This window comes from Ranitomeya variabilis, chromosome 2, assembly GCF_051348905.1.
Source record: "Ranitomeya variabilis isolate aRanVar5 chromosome 2, aRanVar5.hap1, whole genome shotgun sequence".
Lineage (NCBI taxonomy): Eukaryota > Metazoa > Chordata > Amphibia > Anura > Dendrobatidae > Ranitomeya > Ranitomeya variabilis.
The window spans coordinates 495905967-495927186 of NC_135233.1; the positions used below are offsets into that span (position 1 = coordinate 495905967).

Sequence of the window (21220 nt, forward strand, 5' to 3'; positions counted from 1 at the left end):
TGACGGTACCTTAAGCTGTCCATCTATTTACAGTACACACTAGCAATCTAGTGTTGCACCTCTACTTTTATGAAGCATCTAACCACCGCTTAAGAAAATTTACCACTAGGGCACAATATCTGCAATAGAAAGTTAACCGACCTCTTAATATCTCATTTGAAGGACTGTTACTAACATCTAGACACCTTAAGGTACGGCATCTTTGTTAAATCCTAACCAAATTCACCTGATATGTGTGTTGAACCCATTGTGGATTTGATACTAAGGGTTCATACTCACTTGCGAGAAACTTGGATAAGTCTCGCATGTTAATACCCGACGCTGCTGCCGGAACCCAGATCAAGGCGTGTGGCCGCATAGCAATACATGCAGCTGCACGCTCCACTCCTGAGTGCAGGGTGCAGTGCCGGGTATTGCCGTGCGAGACTCATCCGAGTTTCTCGCAAGTGAGTATGAGCCCTAAATGGACACCCACTGTAGTGGTAACTGACTTTTTTTTTTTACAGTTAATTTGAATTACTGTTACTAACATTCAGACACTCTAAGGTACGGCATCTCTGTGTTGAAGCATATGTGGATTTGATATAATTTGGGACATTCATTAGACATCCACTGGAACGGTAACTGAACATTTGAATGACTGCTACTAACATTCAGACATTTTAAGATACGGTATCTCTGTTAAATTCTAACCAATATACCTCATACAGTGGGGGAAAAAGTATTTAGTCAGCCACCCATTGTGCAAGTTCTCCCACTTAAAAAGATGAGAGAGGCCTGTAATTGACATCATAGGTAGACCACAACTATGAGAGTCAAAATGAGAAAACAAATCCAGAAAATCACCTTGTCTGATTTAGGAAGATTTATTTTGCAAATTATGGTGTAAAATAAGTATTTGGTCATTAACAAAAATTCAGCTCAATATTTTGTTACATATCCTTTGTTGGCAATGACAGAGGTCAAACGTTTTCTGTAAGTCTTCACAAGGTTGGCACACACTGTTGGTGGTATGTTGGCCCAGTCCTCCATGCAGATCTCCTCTAGAGCAGTGATGTTTTGAACCTCTCGCTGGGTAACACAGATTTTCAACTCCCTCCAAAGATTTTCTATGTGGTTGAGATCTGGAGACTGGCTAGACCACTCCACGTATGTCATGGAGGACTCATTTGAGACTGTGGACACAGACAGTCATCTTAGCTCTGGGGCACCCAGCCACTGGTGGACCCATGACATATACGGACTTCTGTTTGGACTATTTGTGCCCTTTGGCATGTAACTCTATTCAAACTCCCCTGATGATTCTCCAGGACCGGAGTTGAAATGCGTTGGGAGAAATAGGAACTTTGTTTCATCTAGACTCCAGTTTTGGTTGTTGTCCATAGTAGGGTCCACTTGGGGCCTGTCCTTGTAAGGACAGGAGTTACAGAGGGATACACAGGGTAGATAGCAGTACTGAACCCTACCCCTTTTCTACAGCCCCGGACCTCGTTTCTTCAGTTGGAGAGACTGGGAAGTATACCATTATATGTCTGTCCTCATTGGTGAGACCAATCCAATTTTTATTCTTGAGCACTGGTTCACTTGAGCACTTTGTTTTTGTTTGTGTCTGTTGTTGGGTGTACGATATATTTTAACCTGATATTAGTAAAAGTTATGTTTTAATAATGGATATCCTCCATAGCTGATTCCACTTGCTGACCCAGAAGGTTTGTTCATGGTGTGGTTACTCTACACTATTGCTTTTTGCCATGTACTGGCTTAAGGAAGGGAACACGTCTGGCACTGCAGGATCTGAGTCCCAGGCACTGTAGTGTGTTACTTATGGTAGGCCTTTGTTACAGTGGTCCCAGCTCTATGCAGGTCATTCACTAGGTCCTCCCCGGGTGATTCTGGGATTTTTGCTCACCGATCTTGTGATCACTTTGACCCCACAAGGTGAGATCTTGCGTGAAGCCCCAGATCAAGGGAGATTATCAGTGAACTTGTATGTCTTCCATTTTCTTATTTTTGGTCCCACACTTGATTTCATCATACCAAGCTGCTTGCCCATTGCAGATTCAGTCTTCCCAGCCTGGTGCAGGGCTACAACTATGTTTCTGGTGTCCTTCGACAGCTCTTTGGTCTTCACCATAGTGGAGTTTGGAGTGAGACTGCTTGAGGTTGTGGACAGGTGTCTTGTATACTGATAACAAGTTCAAACAGGTGCCCTTAAAGAAGTTACATGTCTGTGAGAGCCAGAAATCTTGCATGTTTTTAGGTGACCAAATGCTTATTTTCCACCATAATTTGCAAAATAAATCTTGCCAAATCAGACCCGGTGATTTTCTGGATTTGTTTTCTCATTTTCACTCTCATAGTTGTGGTCTACCTCAGATGTCAATTACAGGCCTCTTTGTACATGCTGACTAAATACTTTTTTTCCCCACTATACATCATTGTTGGGACAGTGATTGGCTACATAAGTCACATGACTGATGTCATAACATGAGGTCATTGCTGCAGATGAGCCAAGACCACCAAAGCAGCAGGGGTACACTGCCCTATAGTATAATATACAGTGCCTACAAGTAGTATTCAACCCCCTGCAGATTTAGCAGGTTTAATAAGATGCAAATAAGTTAGAGCCTTCAAACTTCAAACAAGAGCAGGATTTATTAACAGATGCATAAATCTTACAAACCAAAAAGTTTTGTTGCTCAGTTAAATTTTTATAAATTTTAAACATAAAAGTGTGGGTCAATTATTATTCAACCCCTAGGTTTAATATTTTGTGGAATAACCTTTGTTTGCAATTACAGCTAATAATCGTCTTTTATAAGACCTGATCAGGCCAGCACAGGTCTCTGGAGTTATCTTGGCCCACTCCTCCATGCAGATCTTCTCCAAGTTATCTAGGTTCTTTGGGTGTCTCATGTGGACTTTAATCTTGAGCTCCTTCCACAAGTTTTCAATTGGGTTAAGGTCAGGAGACTGACTAGGCCACTGCAACACCTTGATTTTTTGCCTCTTGAACCAGGCCTTGGTTTTCTTGGCTGTGTGCTTTGGGTCGTTGTCTTGTTGGAAGATGAAATGACGACCCATCTTAAGATCCTTGATGGAGGAGCGGAGGTTCTTGGCCAAAATCTCCAGGTAGGCCGTGCTATCCATCTTCCCATGGATGCGGACCAGATGGCCAGGCCCCTTGGCTGAGAAACAGCCCCACAGCATGATGCTGCCACCACCATGCTTGACTGTAGGGATGGTATTCTTGGGGTCTTATGCAGTGCCATCCAGTCTGCAAACATCACGTGTGTGGTTGGCACCAAAGATCTCGATCTTGGTCTCATCAGACCAGAGAACCTTGAACCAGTCAGTCTCAGAGTCCTCCAAGTGATCATGAGCAAACTGTAGACGAGCCTTGACATGACGCTTTGAAAGTAAAGGTACCTTATGGGCTCGTCTGGAACGGAGACCATTGCGGTGGAGTACGTTACTTATGGTATTGACTGAAACCAATGTCCCCACTGCCATGAGATCTTCCCGGAGCTCCTTCCTTGTTGTCCTTGGGTTAGCCTTGACTCTTCGGACAAGCCTGGCCTCGGCACGGGTGGAAACTTTCAAAGGCTGTCCAGGCCGTGGAAGGCTAACAGTAGTTCCATAAGCCTTCCACTTTCGGATGATGCTCCCAACAGTGGAGACAGGTAGGCCCAACTCCTTGGAAAGGGTTTTGTACCCCTTGCCAGCCTTGTGACCCTCCACGATCTTGTCTCTGATGGCCTTGGAATGCTCCTTTGTCTTTCCCATGTTGACCATGTATGAGTGCTGTTCACAAGTTTGGGGAGGGTCTTAAATAGTCAGAAAAGGCTGGAAAAAGAGATAATTAATCCAAACATGTGAAGCTCATTGTTCTTTGTGCCTGAACTACTTCTTAATACTTTAGGGGAACCAAACAGAATTTTGGTGGGTTGAGGGGTTGAATAATAAATGACCCTCTGAAAAGACTTTTCACAATTTAAAAAAAAAATAAACAAAGAAATAACATTCTTTTTTGCTGCAGTGCATTTCACACTTCCAGGCTGATCTACAGTCCAAATGTCACAATGCCAAGTTAATTCCAAATGTGTAAACCTGCTAAATCTGCAGGGGGTTGAATACTACTTGTAGGCATTGTATACTTTTCTTAGTGGTGGTCAAACCACCTTTTGTAGACCAGAATAAGATTAGAAAATGTAAAGAAAAAAAAAAACAACAGTAAACCAGAAAGGTAAGAAAATATGATAAATTTATTACCACTATATTCGAGCAGCAGTGATTTGGTGTAGATCAGACGTTGGAGAAAGGAGCAGCATTAGATCATTTCGTTAATACTTAGAGGTAGATATTGAAGTTGATTTGCTAAGACTGACAATAAATATCATATGGTTTAAATTGTTTCAAGATTACAACACACGAGAATTTTAGTTCAAGGCATGAGCCAAGGGCAAAGTATCTAGGAAGGAAGTTACACAACTGGATGTTACCAGTGGGGAGAGACGCTACACAGTCTGACACTGTCCGACCAGAGCGAAAATGTATATGTGACTGGTCTAAATGTTTGGCACTGATAAAACAAAAAAGCCTATACTCACCTATACTGGTGACATTCCCGGGGTATTGGCACTCCCGGTCCTGAGGCTCTCGTGCGGTTCTTATGACATGTGACCTCGGCGCCCAATCAGCGTCACTGTCTCCGCCTTTGTATAAACTGACCATAAAGAGGAAGCTGGGGATCAGCTGCATCCCGGACTTCCTCTTCATGTTTAATTTGTCTGAAAGTAGGGCCAGTGCTGATTGGGCGACAGGCATCACGTCATAACAATGGCATGGGAGCCCCAGGACCGTGAGTGCCGATACCACAGGAGTGGCACCGGAATGGGAGGTGAGTATAGGCTTTTTTATTCTATTGGGGCCGAACATTTAGATCAAGAAGGGGTTGTCCTAGTAGTGAAGAATGCAAGCCATATCGGAATCTTGATTTATGATAGGAGGTATATTATCCTTATTAATTAAAATACACATTCTGAGAAGGTTTTCCCGGTAAAAGATTTTCAACCACTACGGCTTGCTCTAGGTGAAAATAATAATCTCAACCTCCCCTGCTCCGGAGACGCCACTGCTGCTCCTATCTTTGTTGATTGGTTGCAGCGGTGATGTCATGGCTACAGCTGCAGCCAATCACTGGGTTCAGCGCTCTAAGGCCGGCGTCACACTGGCGAGTTTTACGGACGTAAGAGCGCAGAAAATACGTCCGTAAAACTCGCAAAATAAACGGCACAATTATTCTCAATGGGGCTGCTCCTATCAGCCGTATATTACGGTTCAGTATTATACGGCTTTCTACGGCCGTACAAAATCGCAGCATGCTGCGTTTGTCAGCGTATTGCGCAAAAAAATCGCCAATGAAAGTCTATGGGGGCGAGAAAAATACGGATTCCACATGGACCATCAGTGTGACTTGCGAGAAATACGCAGCGGTGTTAGTGAAAAGTCGGTAATTCAATTGCCGGCTTTTCATTTCTCCTGCCTAAACCCGACAGGATATGAGACATGGTTTACATACAGTAAACCATCTCATATCCCCTTTTTTTTGCATATTCCACACTACTAATGTTAGTAGTGTGTATGTGCAAAATTTCAGCGCTGTAGCTGCTAAAATAAAGGTTTAAATGGCGGAAAAAATTGGCGTGGGCTCCCGCGCAATTTTCTCCGCCAGAGTGGTAAAGCCAGTGACTGAGGGCAGATATTAATAGCCAGGAGAGGGTCCATGGTTATTGGCCCCCCCCCGTGGCTAAAAACATCTGCCCCCAGCCACCCCAGAAAAGGCACATCTGGAAGATGCGCCTATTCTGGCACTTGGCCACTCTCTTCCCACTCCCGTGTAGCGGTGGGATATTGGGTAATGAAGGGTTAATGCCACCTTGCTATTGTAAGGTGACATTAAGCCAGATTAATAATGGAGAGGCGTCAATTATGACACCTATCCATTATTAATCCAATTGTTTGAAAGGGTTAAAAAACACACACACACATGATTTAAAAGTATTTTAATGAAATAAACACAGCGGTTGTTTTAATATTTTATTGCTCTCTCAATCCATTTGCAGACCCTCGCTTGGCAAAACAATAAACCCACAATATACATACCTTCTGCTGACCCGTCACGTCCCACAAGGTAATCCATCTGAAGGGGTTAAAATAATTTACAAGCAGGAGCCCTGCAAATGCAGCTGTGCTCGTGCTTATAATTCCCCGGCGAATGAAGGAAATGTAGGTCATTGACCTACATTTCCTTCAGTCGCGGTGATGCGCCCCTGCTGGATGTTCTCATGAACTGCAGCCTGGGAACTTTTTCCCACGCTCCAGGTCATATGAGGACATCCACCAGGGGGCGCATCACCGCGACTGAAGGAAATGTAGGTCAATGACCTACATTTCCTTCATTCGCCGGGGAATTACAAGCACGAGCACAGCTGCATTAGCAGGGCTCCTGCTTGTAAATTATTTTAACCCCTTCAGATGGATTACCTCGTGGGACGTGACGGGTCAGCAGAAGGTATGTATATTGTGGGTTTATTGTTTTGTCAAGCGAGGGTCTGCAAATGGATTGAGAGAGCAATAAAATATTTAAACAACCGCTGTGTTTATTTCATTAAAATACTTTTAAATCATGTGTGTGTGTGTTTTTTAACCCTTTAAAGCAATTGGATTAATAATGGATAGGTGTTATAATTGACGCCTCTCCATTATTAATCTGGCTTAATGTCACCTTACAATAGCAAGGTGGCATTAACCCTTCATTACCCCATATCCCACCGCTACACGGGAGTGGGAAGAGAGTGGCCAAGTGCCAGAATAGGCGCATCTTCCAGAAGTGCCTTTTCTGGGGTGGCTGGGGGCAGATGTTTGTAGCCAGGGGGGGGGGGCAATAACCATGGACCCTCTCCTGGCTATTAATATCTGCCCTCAGTCACTGGCTTTACCACTCTGGCGGAGAAAATTGCGCGGGAGCCCACGCCAATTTTTTCCGCCATTTAACCCTTTATTTTAGCAGCTACAGCACCCAAATTTTGCATACACACACTACTAACATTAGTAGTGTGGAATATGCAAAAAAAAAGGGGATATGAGATGGTTTACTGTATGTAAACCATGTCTCATATCATGTCGGGTTTGGGAAGGAGAAATGAAAAGCCGGCAATTGAATTACCGGCTTTTCACAGATATCGCGCTGTACAGACTATATATATACACTCACCGGCCACTTTATTAGGTACACCATGCTAGTAATGGGTTGGACCCCCTTTTGCCTTCAGAACTGCCTCAATTCTTCGTGGCATAGATTCAACAAGGTGCTGGAAGCATTCCTCAGAGATTTTGGTCCATATTGACATGATGGCATCACACAGTTGCCGCAGATTTGTCAGCTGCACATCCCAAAGATGCTCCATACAAGGCAGGATGGATCCATGCTTTCATGTTGTTTACGCCAAATTCTGACCCTACCATCCGAATGTCGCAGCAGAAATCGAGACTCATCAGACCAAGCAACGTTTTTCCAATCTTCTACTGTCCAATTTCGATGAGCTTGTACAAATTGTAGCCTCAGTTTCCTGTTCTTAGCTGAAAGGAGTGGTACCCGGTGTGGTCTTCTGCTGCTGTAGCCCATCTGCCTCAAAGTTCGACGCACTGTGCGTTCAGAGATGCTCTTAGGCCTACCTTGGTTGTAACGGGTGGTGATTTGAGTCACTGTTGCCTTTCTATCAGCTCGAACCAGTCTGCCCATTCTCTGACCTCTGGCATCAACAAGGCATTTCCACCCACAGAACTGCCGCTCACTGGATTTTTTTTCTTTTTCGGACCATTCTCTGTAAACCCTAGAGATGGTTGTGCATGAAAATCCCAGTAGATCAGCAGTTTCTGAAATACTCAGACCAGCCCTTCTGGCACCAACAACCATGCCACGTTCAAAGGCACTCAAATCACCTTTCTTCCCCATACTGATGCTCGGTTTGAACTGCAGGAGATTGTCTTGACCATGTCTACATGCCTAAATGCACTGAGTTGCCGCCATGTGATTGGCTGATTAGAAATTAAGTGTTAACAAGAAGTTGGACAGGTGTACCTAATAAAGTGGCCAGTGAGTGTATATATGTGTCTCAATGACATATATATATATATATATATATATATATATATATATATATATACTGTATATATGTTTTCCCGAACATTTGAGCACATAAATCCATTAGATGTCGGTTTTGCAAGCCTGCAAGAAAATATTGCAGTACGGATGCCATACGGATTACATACGGAGGATGCCATGCGCAAAGTACGCTGACACACCCTGCCTACGGATCACTATTTTGGGAACATTTCTCCGTATTACGGCCGTGTTACGGCCGTAAAATACGGACCGTATTGTCTTACGCCGAGTGTGACGCCGGCCTTATACCAACTACCTCAGCATCACGAATGAGCCCAGAGATGGACAGCTGAATTTATCTTTCTCATCTAGATTAAGCCAGTGGTGTTGAAAAATGGTACCATTGACCCCCTTCCTTTAAATGTATATTCTCGTTATTATGAATAATATACCTTCCCTCCTACTGAAAACTGTGAACTATATTAGATGACACATCACCATTCTGTGACTCCTTGGAATATTCCTACAATTTACAGCAGAGGCTACGTAAAGAGCCAGCTCTCCTGGTTTGCATTCTTCATTAAATGACAAGAAAGTCTGTCCACCAGTGATATGAAATTCCTTCTTTCCTTTCAAAGAAGAAAGGTCTGCAGCATTTGAGCGGTGTACTATGCTTTTCCTCAGAAGCTGCTATACAATGCAGCTGGTGAATACTCTCTTTTTTAAAAACAGAGGAAACACTTAATGCCAATCAATTAAAGGGAATATGTCAGCAGGTTTTTATCTGTAATCCGAGAGCAACATGATGTAAGAACAGAGAACCTGATTCCAGTGATGTATCACTTACTGGACTGATTGATGCAGCTGTGATAGAATTGCGGTTTTCTCTGTTGTAGAGGTAGCTGTTCTGAAATGCTGAGCTGTGTATAACCCTGCCCACTCCCCTGATTGGCAGCTTCCTGTGTACATTGACAGCAAGCTGCCAATTAGTGGTGGGGGTGTGGTTACGCAGATTAGCCTGACTGGTCTACAGGTGACACCTAGTCAGGCAGTGATAATCTCCTGCTGATAAAACACTGTATTGAAACTAGAACACACAGCCTAGTACGTAAGAAATCATTGGAATCAGAGTCTTTCGCACTATATTATGCTGCCCTCAGATTAAATAGCATGCTGACAGTTCCCCTTTAAGTCATTAACCTCCTTCTGAAGTGATTGGTGAAAGATGGCTTTCTCAGGAAGAGATGAGCAGTGGTGCCGCTCATGTTGTGCTGCTCATCTCTGTATAACCATCACGCTCTGTCATCAAAATGGGTCTCTAGAAATATTATTTACAGAACTTTTAGTAGAATGTGTCCATTACAAATGTTTAATTCTCGGAGTGCCATAAGATGCACTTATCATCTAATAAGAGTCACTTCTACTTAGTGTTCTTAGAAGGGAAGCACAGGTTTGTAATAAGTGACTTGCCCTATGGCGTTTTCTTTATAAAAACAGGAATTTGGTGCAGACTGCAGTTATAGTCCTGTAGTACTGTGCCTCCGTCAAACACCCGGGATGTGCTCATGTCCATCCATTTATAGTCTTTTCCAGGAAGGAAAACATCTCTTTGAATCTTGCCTTTCTCAGTGATGGGAGCGACAAGCATCTGTGAACAGAGACATAAAGACACTATAAGTCTTCTTAGTGCTTATTGGGGATAGAGTGGGATAACTTACAACACCCATCCTTGCACGATAAACCATAAAGACAAATGATGCTACAAAATATCTTAAAAATATATAATCTGTAATAGATATAAAATAAAACGAGTTTTGTAAAAAAAAAAACTCAGAGTATCACAATGATGGGCTAACAACAACTTCCCGAAACTATAAACAGTATATATAATTAATGTGCCCACATATCTATCGCAGTATGTTCCCTAATGGTCAAAACATACATCAGATTGAAGAGTATAGGAAGCAAACTTACAAAGCAATAATGTGGAGCTCTGATGGGTGTGTAGCCCTGTGCCCCAACATACGTGTCACTCAGAACATGTCCCCTGACGAAGCTGAGTGAAACGCGTGTCGGGGCGCAGGGCTGCACATCTCTCAGGGCTCCACATTATTGCTATGTAAGTTTGCTTCCTATACTATTTTATATCATGTAAATTTTAACCATAAGGGAATGTACCGCAATAGATAAGTGGGCATACTAATTATGTTTATATATTTATTTTATACTAGATGGTGGCCCGATTCTAACACATCGGGTATTCTAGAATATGTATGAGTAGTGTATAGCACAGCCCACGTAGTATATTGCACAGCCACGCAGTACATTGCGCAGCCCACGCAGTACATTGCGCAGCCCACACAGTACATTGCACAGCTCACGCAGTACATTGCGCAGCCCACACAGTACATTGCGCAGCCCACGTAGTACAATGCGCAGCCCACGTAGTACATTGCGCAGCCCACGTAGTACATTGCGCAGCCCACATAGTACATTGCGCAGCCCACGTAGTACAGTGCGCAGCCCACGTAGTACATTGCGCAGCCCACGTAGTACATTGCGCAGCCCACGTTGTACATTGCGCAGCCCACGTTGTATATTGCTCAGCCCACGTCGTATATTGCGCAGCCCACGTCATATATTGCGCAGCCCACATTGTATATTGCGCAGCCCACGTTGTATATTGCGCAGCCCACGTAGTATATTGCCCAGCCACGCAGTATATTGCCCAGCCACGTAGTATATTGCCCAGCCCATGTAGTATATTGCCCAGCCACGTAGTATATAGCACAGCCCATGTAGTATATTGCCCAGTCACGTAGTATATAGCACAGCCCATGTAGTATATTGCCCAGCCACGTAGTATATAGCACAGCCCATGTAGTATATTGCCCTGCCACGTAGTATATCGCACAGCCCATGTAGTATATTGCCCAGCCACGTAGTATATTGCCCAGCCCATGTAGTATATTGCCCAGCCCACGTAGTATATAGCAATGTGGGCATCATATCCCTGTTAAAAAAAAGAAATAAAATAAAAAATAGTTATATACTCACCTTCCGGAGCCCCTGGATCCAAGCGAAGCGGTTACCGATGCTGCTCGTGCACTCCGGTCTCAAGAGTGCATTGCGGTCTCGCGAGATGATGACGTAGCGGTCTTGTGAGACCGCTATGTCATCATCTCGCGAGATCGCATCATGGACCTGTTACCGGAGCGTCGCGAGCGGGAAAGGCCTGTTGTCGATCCGGGGGCCGACGAATGGTGAGTATATAACGATTTTTTATTTTTTTTATTATTTTTAACATTAGATCGTTTTACTATCCATGCTGCATAGGCAGCATGAATAGTAAAAAGTAGGTCACACAGGGTTAATAGCAGCGGTAACGGAGTGCATTACACCGCGGCATAACGCGGTCCGTTACCGCTGCCATTAACCCTGTGTGAGGGCAGACTGGAGGGGAGTACGGAGCGGGCACTGACTGCGGGGAGGAAGGAGCGGCCATTTTTCCGCCGGACTGTGCCTGTCGCTGGTTGGTCGTGGCTGTTTTGCCATGACCAGTGACTTGGGTTCCATGACAGACAGAGGCCACGACCAATGAATATCCATGACAGACAGACAGAAAGACAGACAGACAAACAGAAAGACGGAAGTGACCCTTAGACAATTATATAGTAGTTTTAATAGAGTTGATCTATTTGTAAGATATTTTGCAGCACCATTTTTCTTTTTGGGTTATCTCTTGATACTTAGGTGCATCATTATAGGGCTATTGGTTGACCCATCCTTACATGCAGCAGTTACCAGATGTAGGAGCCATACAATTTTTTTGAGAAAAATATATTAATTGCAGTTTGGGAAAATAACCATCCCATTGCCTAAGAAATCTGTCTGCCGTCTGTGAATAGGCTGCAGATTACAGACTGTCATAAAAAGGGACATTTTGATTAAATAAGAATGTTCTCTAGAATAAAACAGGCAAGGAAATGTGTTACTTTAGAAATTAGCAGCTGTGAGCCCCTGCTGTATCGTCTGTGTACTCACTTATCATAAGTGACTTATAAGTCCTCACCTCTGCCCAGGAGCTGAGGTATGATCAGACACAGCCATTACACAGAACACCCCAGGGGCACATCTATAAGATTATCTCAGCACAGGAACATTTTTAACACATTCAATTGTGGAACTTATTATTGTTCCAAGATCTATTAATTCAAATGTACTTTGTTCATCGGATAACCATCTTTAACTTAAAGAGAATCTTTCAGTAGATTTTTGCTACGTAATCTCAGGACAGCATGACGTAGGAGTTAAAACACAGATTTCAATTATGTGTCACTTATCAGGCTGTGTGTTGTTGTTTACTTACAACAAAGGTTTTATTTTTAGGACATTATTGTTGCCGTGAGCACATAGAGAGTCTGGTGTGGGCAGGGGCAGCTTTCTCAATTCTACTTCATGCTAAATCTAAGAACTGTGCTGCACCCAGTAATCAAAGTGATGCAGTGTTGGATTCAGCTTCTCTTTTTCTACATCAAGCTGCTCTCAGATGTGGTAGAAAAAATCTGCTAACAGATTTTATGCATCTATTTATATAATTATGGTGGTGTCCATGTACTTTTGCTCATGCAATGCACATTTTTAATATCCCTATAAAAAACATGAAGTTTATCTCAAATTTGTACAGACGATAATCACTGTTACATAAGTGTTAAAAAGACCACAGTCCATCAAGTTCAAACTTTCTCCAATTGTACATTTTTGTCACTAAATAATCTATAACGCACAAGGTTGTGTGTACTGAGGAAATCATCCGTCCCTTATATAAAAGTTGTTCTAGTGACTGACATTACTACCTCTTGTTTTTGGGCATTGCACAATCTGACTGCTCTAACTGTAAAGAACCCTTTCCTATTTAGTTATTGCCAATAATTTTACTTTATTGTTGTATACTAGACATTTTTTAGTATAGAGAAATGTTGCAGAAACAAATGCCCCTTGTTTTTTTTTTTTAACAATGAGAGTGAATAGGCGACATATGCATCTTCTATCTACAAATACGAGGTGAACGGAGACTAACATGGAAAATCAATAACAGGTGCAAAAAACTGTTGTACCAAAGGAATGTTTTACAATGAAAGAGCCTGTGTCTTGTCCAATCTCTTCTAAATATATTCTGTGTTTCCAGAGATTCTACTTTTGTAATGGAAAGGATGATTAATTGGCTTCAACTTCGGATAAGTGTGTGCGCCTCTCGCCTTATACTTTGGCCCCTGTAATGTATTTATGTGAATGTGTAAAACATTTGGCACAATGAACGAAATCAACATCAAAGCATCAGACACTAATATGATCCATGAAGGGGATCACTGCTTAACAAGGCTGATTTTTACCAATAAACTTTGGAATGTTAACAATCACAATGTGATGGGCAAAATTTCCAAAACTGCCCTGATGCCACATCCAGCAACCTCCATATATAAACCTATTAGAGCCTTAAGTGGGAACACATGGAAATAGTAAATTCTTTTACCTTATGACTTGGATAATATTTTGTTTTTTTATTGTATGATTTCTGTACCGCCACAATTATGTGCAACACTTATGGCCAAATCTATTAATCCTCTCTTTTTTACACATCGTTAGCTTGACTTAGATCAAGAAATGGTGTAACATTCTTTAAGGTGGCTCATGCTATCTAATAAATGTGGTCTGTCTGTCTACTCCGCTACATCTCATTCAGAAGTCCGGGCACATCAGTCCGAGATCGAAACACTAATGCACAGACTGGCCATGGGTTTCCTGACCCAAGTGTGGCTTCATGTGTTTCTATGAGGCTGATCCGCTCTGGCCAGTCTGTTCATTGCGTTCTGATCTCAGACTGATGTGCATGGACCCCGGAATGCCGAATGAGCCTTTATTGGCAGATCTTTGAAGCAGCATGTGGCGGCACACTGGGTGCTCCTTGTGACAAAGTTACTGAGACTTTTTATGCCTATGCACAGCTTTCGGATAATACAATTGTGCGAATGAGGCCTTTATAGAAAAATGCAAATTGTCTCTTCAGAGAGGAAGAGGACTAGAACTCTAGTGCCACCTATTGGAATGTAGCAATCCTACAAGTCAATGTCGACCCTTTAACGAGCCTTGTCACATGACAGGATAAAAGCCAAACCAGAATCTCAATTTGAAGACACTGTGTTTCGGGGTACTGCCCCTCGTCAGTGTAAAGTGTGAGATCTGGTTTGGCTGTGTGAGAGGCGTCTGACCAGGATCCAAGAAGTAACGTTTCTCCTTGCGGCGAGTGGAATGTTAAGCAAGGAGAAGCGATGCTGCCTTTATAGAAAGGAATTTAGTACAATTACTGTATTTGCAAGAGCCTATTTTTTAACATAGTCTTTAGATTTGTGTGTATACAGTAACATAGTGTTTTTTAAAATGGTGGTCTATGGACAACATATGGACGTGTATGGCATACATGGTAACCATAGTTATTTGACTTTCAGTCTGTCAGAAAGGGCTTTGCAGGACACCATTCTCTGGGTCACTGGGGTACTAGCTGTCAGACCTCCAGCAATTAATAAATTATTATCTATCGTATTGATAAAGGATAACTTTTAATCTTCAGAGAACCCCTTCAAGAAGAGTTCATATTACTACTGGTTTATTTGCCATTACCTCATCTCCAATCAGAAACTCATTGTCTACTGTGAAGGCCACTGGGTCATACGGACTGAGCCACCAGACAGGTCTAAAGATGGGGACACCTGTGTTCAGCCAGTCTTCTGAATATCTTAGTAAGAGTGGGGAGACCAAATCTTGATGCTTTTGTACGTATCGTCTTGTAAGGTTCAGTACCTGAAATTAACCAAATGATTGATCAAGAGTTTCAGTAATTAAACCACAAAATGCAGAATATAATAAGATGGTCCACTCTACCTTCATGATGTATGCGTTTGTATAAAACGGAAAAAAAACTTTTTAAGGTTATATGCATACAAGTTTTCTTTTCTGTGGGGGCAATGCTTATGACTTTTCTCAGAGGAAGATGTGTAGAAAGATGGACCGGGCCAGGGATGCTTCTCTCATGCTGGTTCTAGAACTATTGAGGCTGTCACCATTGTTGCAGGGGAAAGCTTTCCAACCCGGACAAACCTTTGCACTTGACTGTAGGGGGCGTGTTGGGTATAAAAGGGATGGTGAGCGGGAAAGCTGGACACTTGGCAGGAAGACTACCGGAGCTCTCACCCTGCAACGCTCCGCTACCGGCCGTGAGTGTGCGGCCTAGAACTGACCAGGCAGACCGTCGAGGACCTGGTACCTACACCCCTGGCACCAGGGCTGTTCAGCAACATCTTCCAGTGGAGGCAGAGACTGCGACACTTGGTGAACTTTGCCCCGGTAACCCGCTACCTCGTCTGAAGTCGTCAGGACACACTGTTTCCGTCGATATACAGTGCTTTACCTTCCTCCAGGAACAGGCCAGAGACTTCACACATCACCTACGCCGCCGCTGTGGGATTCCAAGCTTCCACCGCCCAGAAACCATCAGACTGATAAGTTTACCAGTTTCCTGTTTGTTCCTACCCTTATAACAAGCCCAAGTTTATTCCACTTTAACCCTGTCTCTCTCTGTGTGGAGTAATACCTGTAATAAACCTGTTAACTCTTGTTCTGCCTCCTGCTCATCACTGCATCCCGCGTTCCTGCTATCTCACATTTGGCATAGTTGGCAAGATGCAGTCTAACAGCACGGAGGCGGCAGATCAAGCAGTTGGGGTGGGCCCTAGGTCCAGTATATCTCTGGGGGCCATGCTGAATAATTTCCCTAAGTTTGCGGGGAATAATACTATGCTTTGGAGCTGGACTGAGAATCTGAGAGGGATGATGTGGATGCATCCCATGGTTCCTGCATTAGAGGCCGAGGTGGCCATGATGGCTTTGAATGGAGAAGCCAGAGACTCAGTCATGTTATGACCCCCCAGAGAACGAGACACCTTTATCAGAGTGTTAGAAATTTTGGAGAAGACTCATGGGGACCCTACGGACGTAGGGAAGTTAAGAAAGCGCCTATTTCGCCTTGTGCAAAGGGAGGGAGAGACGGTAATGCAGTACATGAACGCTCTCCAGGAAATTCACACTGCCATTGTTAGAAAAGACGACCAAGGCGTAGGACCGACTGATGTGATGTTGCGGGACCAGTTGGTGACAGTCTTGTGGGATGTGCTGACAAAGCAGGCCTTGAGGGAATGTTAGATCCACACATGACATTCTCTGAAGTGGGAAGTGAAGCACGCACACGCGAGCTAGAGCAGGGGGTGACAGTCCCGTTGCGGCTGCTAGACAGCTTGAATACATGTGGGGATTCCCTTGCAACCCCCACCTGTATTCAGGCTGGCTAGCAGCCATAAGTCATGCAGCTGCATCAACAAAAACTAAATCTCTGAGTAGTTACAAATACTCGGAGACCACCCGAGCATACTCGGGAAAACCTGAGCAACGAGTATACTCGCTCATCACTAATTAGCAGTCAAAATATTTGGCACCTAATGTGTTAATTTTTTTTTAAGTCATAGTGGGTATTATCAGGTAGAAGAAATTCTCACCCCCAGTGAAATGTGTATGCAATGTGTGTATGTAATGTTTGTAAATGTTTATGCAATGTGTGTATGTAATGTTTGTAAATGTGTATGCAATGTGTGTATGTAATGTGTGTACATGTGTATGTAGTGCAGGGCTGGACTGGCCATCGGGCAGTTCTGGTAAATGCCAGAAGGGCCGGTGCTAGTAGTGGGCAGCTGCGCGCCGACTCACCCTCCCCCCCAGCGCTGCCGCCGCCGCATTCAACTATACAGTTGAATGCAATGATGTAGGAGAGAGTGTCACCTGATGCTACCTCTCCCATCATTCCCCGCTCTGCTTGTGACACTGCGGGTGCGCGCGCACTCACTGTGTCCCAGGTAGTGCAGCGGCAGCCACCGAGACAGGAGGAGGGAGCACCGCGGGCACGAGGTGAGGTGAGGAGTGTGTTTTTTTTTTACTGGACTGTGGGGCCATTCTAGGCAGGGGAGGAGAGATATGGGCTCTGCTGTATACTATGTGGGCTGTGCTATATAGTACTGTGTAGGCTGTGCTGTATACTACTGTGTGGGCTCTGCTGTATACTACTGTGTGGGTTGTGCTATATACTACTATGTGGGCTCTGGTGTATACTACTGTGTGGGCAGCGCTGTATACTACTATGTGGGCTCTGTTATATACTACTGTGTGGGCTGTGCTATATACTACTGTGTGGGCTCTACTGTATACTACTGTGTGGGTTGTGCTATATACTACTATGTGGGCTCTGGTGTATACTACTGTGTGGGCAGTGCTGTATACTACTGTGTGGGCAGTGCTGTATACTACTATGTGGGCTCTGCTATATATTACTGTGTGGGCAGTGCTGTATACTACTGTGTGGGCAGTGCTATATACTACTATGTGGGCTCTGCTATATACTACTGTGTGGGCTGTGCTGTATACTACTGTGTGGGCTCTGCTATATACTACTGTGTGGGCTGTGCTATATACTACTATGTAGGCTGTGCTGTATACTACTGTGTGGGCTCTGCTATATACTACTGTGTGGGCTGTGCTGTATACCACTATGTGGGCTGTGCTGCATACTACTGTGTGGGCTGTGCTATATACTACTATGTGGGCTGTGCTATATACTACTATGTGGGCTCTGCTGTATACTTCTGTGTGGGCTGTGCTGTATACTACTGTGTGGGCTCTGCTATATACTTCTGTGTTGGCTGTGCTATATACTACTATGTGGGCTCTGGTGTATACTACTGTTTGGGCAGTGCTGTATACTACTATGTGGGCTCTGCTATATACTTCTGTGTGGGCTGCACTGTATACTACTGTGTGGGCTCTGCTATATACTACTGTGTGGGCTGTGCTATATACTACTATGTGGGCTCTGCTGTATACTACTGTGTGGGCTCTGCTGTATACTACTATGTGGGCTGTGCTATATACTACTGTGTGGGCTGTGCTATATACTACTATATGAGCTGTGCTGTATACTACTATGTGGGCTCTGCTGTATACTACTGTGGGGGCTGTGCTGTATACTACTGTGTGGGCTGTGCTATATACTACTATGTGGGCTGTGCTACATACTACTGTGTGGGCTGTGCTATATACTACTATGCAGGCTGTGCTATATACTACTATGTGGGCTGTGCTAAATACTACTGTGTGGGCTGTGCTATATACTTCTTTGTGGGCTGTGCTATATACTACTATGTGGGCTGTGCTATATACTACTATGGGCTCTGCTGTATACTACTATGTGGGCTGTGCTGTATACTACTATGTGGGCTGTGCTATATACTGCTGTGTGGGCAGTGCTGTATACTGCTGTGTGGGAAGTGCTATATACTACTATGTGGGCTGTGCTATATACTACTATGTGGGCTGTGCTATATACTACTGTGTGGGCTGTGCTATATACTACTGTGTGGGCTCTGCTGTATACTACTATGTGGGCTGTGCTGTATACTACTGTGTGGGCAGTGCTGTATACTACTGTGTGGGCAGTGCTGTATACTGCTGTGTGGGCAGTGCTGTATACTGCTAAGTGGGCTGTGCTGTATACTACGTGGGCTGTGCTGTATACTACGTGGGCTGTGCTGTATACTGCTATGTGGGCTGTGTTATCTCCTATGCAGGTTGTGCTATATACTATGGGGGGTATATTATATTCTATGGGGAGGCTGTGTATATACTAGTGGCTGTGTTATATACTATTGTGGGTGTATTATATTCTATGGGGAGGCTGTGTTATATACTATGGGGGGCTGCATTATATTCTATGGGGGCTACATTATATATTATGGGGAGGTGGGCTGTATTATATTCTATGGGGTGGCTGCATTATACTCTGTGTTGGCTGCATTATACTCTGGGGTGGCTGCATTATATTCTGTAGGGTGGTGGCTGCATTATACTATATGTGGGCTGCATTATACTGTATCGAGGACTATGGGGAGTACATTATACTATATGAAGAACTATGGGGTGCATTATACTATGGGAAGTGAATTGTACTACATGGATGACTATGGCGGTGCATTATACTATATGGAGCACTATGAGGAGTGTATTATGCTATATGGATGACTGAGCAGTGTATTTTAATATATGGAGGACTATAGGGAGTGTATTATACTATATGGAGGACTGTGGAGCACATTATAATATATGGAGGACTATGGGGTGTATTTTACTAAACAAGTAAAATGCTGCATATTCAGATTGTTTTTGCTGGAACAAAATCCTTGTTCTCAGCAGCACATCGTCGGTGTAAACTGTAGATGTGCTGCTGATAACATGATACTGCATACCTCCCAACTTTTGAAGATGGGAAAGAGGGACAAAGTTTGCAGCTTTGACACAAATGCATCACACATGCAGCCATCACACACACACACAGCCATCACACACACACGCAGTCATCACACACGCAGACATCACACACACGCAGCCATCACACACACACGCAGCCATCACACACACCAGATACCTCATACACACATGACACACACACAAATGCAGCATCACACATCTCACACACACACACACATCACACACACATCACACACACACAATCTCCTCTGTGGTGCAGGGGCGGCTGATCTGTCCATGTGCACTGCAGCTCTTCAGTTTCTCCGGCTGCTCACAGCTCTGCACTGTCCCGGCACCTCCCCCGTCTCTCCTTCGCCGGGATAGCAGCTAAGAGCAGGAGACGCCGGAGCTCCGTACACACACAGGAGGAAGTGAGTCGCTGACCTCTCATCTTGATCGCTGCTGGCTCTCTTCCTCAGCGTGGCAGCGCCGCACACACAGGGGGCGGGGGCAGGGGCGGGGGGGGTTGGGGGCGGGATCGGTCGGGAGGAGACCCAGCATGTATAAGAAAAAAAAAACAGCCACAAACCTAAGCTACTCAGGTGCCGCCCCCTGCATTGTCCCTGCCCTAGACACGGGACATTAGTGTCCCGCCCGGGATCCCGGGGCTGGCTGTCAAAATCAGGACAGTCCCGCGGGATCCGGGACGGTTGGGAGGTATGGATACTGTATGGTGATCTGTTAGTGATCTATTAGTGATCGTTCTGTCCCATCATTATTCCTCAGCTGGTGGAAAGAGGCCGGGAAACAAGCACTGAACAACTTCAGTATTGTCGATCAAACTCATTTAGCGGCCTGAACTCAGCGCTTGTAAATACAACCGAAATGCTTTTGTGTGATGTGCAATATGTTAGCATTTGGGGTGCCATTATAAACTTTGCCTAGGGCCCCACTTTGCCTAAAACCGGCCCTGCCTACAAGTGTACAAAGATATTATACAGTCACCATGTGACAAATGGGCCTGTGTAACTTCAAATGCCAGGGCTGAATTTTAGTCCCAGTCCGGCCCTGATGTAATGTGTGTCCATGTGTATGCAATGTGTGTATACAATGTATGTAATGTGTGTATGCAATGTGTGTATGTAATGTTTGTAAATGTGTATGTAATGTGTGTATGCAATGTGTGTATGTAATGTGTATACACGTGCATGCAAAGTTTGTATATGTGTATGCAATGAGTTCCTGAATAACCTTATAACAAAAAAAGTCTAGAATGAGACTCTTACTAAAAAAAATAATCTGTTTGGTAACATGGGGTCTGCAAGGGTTTTGCACATAACCTAGCCTGCCCTTGCTCTCTGGAGCTGCCCTCACAGCACTGTTAACATATCACAAGTGCTATTTATGACACCAATATGCTGTAAATGCAGAAATTAGAGGAGCAGTCTTTTACAGAATATAATCCCAATAATCCCTAGATAGATTACCCAATTATCACAGCAAACCCACGGAGGAGTATTAAATGGCATAACAGGTAGAAATGTGACAATTTGCAGCCACCGGATAAAAAGTTCTTCATCTGTTATGAATTCATCAGCTAGAGTCCCACCTGGAATAAAAGTGAAGAAAATACAGTTATTGTACTCTGAATAC

General features: G+C 44.1%; 1 protein-coding gene across 1 annotated transcript in view; it reads right to left on the reverse strand.

Annotated features, from left to right (window-relative positions):
• Positions 1 to 4280: 4280 nt before the first annotated feature.
• The window catches only part of LOC143806938 (SITS-binding protein-like), a 107367-nt gene continuing 90427 nt past the window's right edge, over positions 4281 to 21220 (reverse strand). Inside the window, exons 8-11 of the mRNA XM_077288010.1 lie at positions 21055 to 21176; positions 14846 to 15025; positions 8470 to 9815; positions 4281 to 5213 (exon numbers count right to left, since the gene is read on the reverse strand). Coding sequence (XP_077144125.1) covers positions 9639 to 9815; positions 14846 to 15025; positions 21055 to 21176 — 479 coding nt within the window. The 3' untranslated portion in view covers positions 4281 to 5213; positions 8470 to 9638. The remainder of the gene's footprint in view (positions 5214 to 8469; positions 9816 to 14845; positions 15026 to 21054; positions 21177 to 21220) is intronic.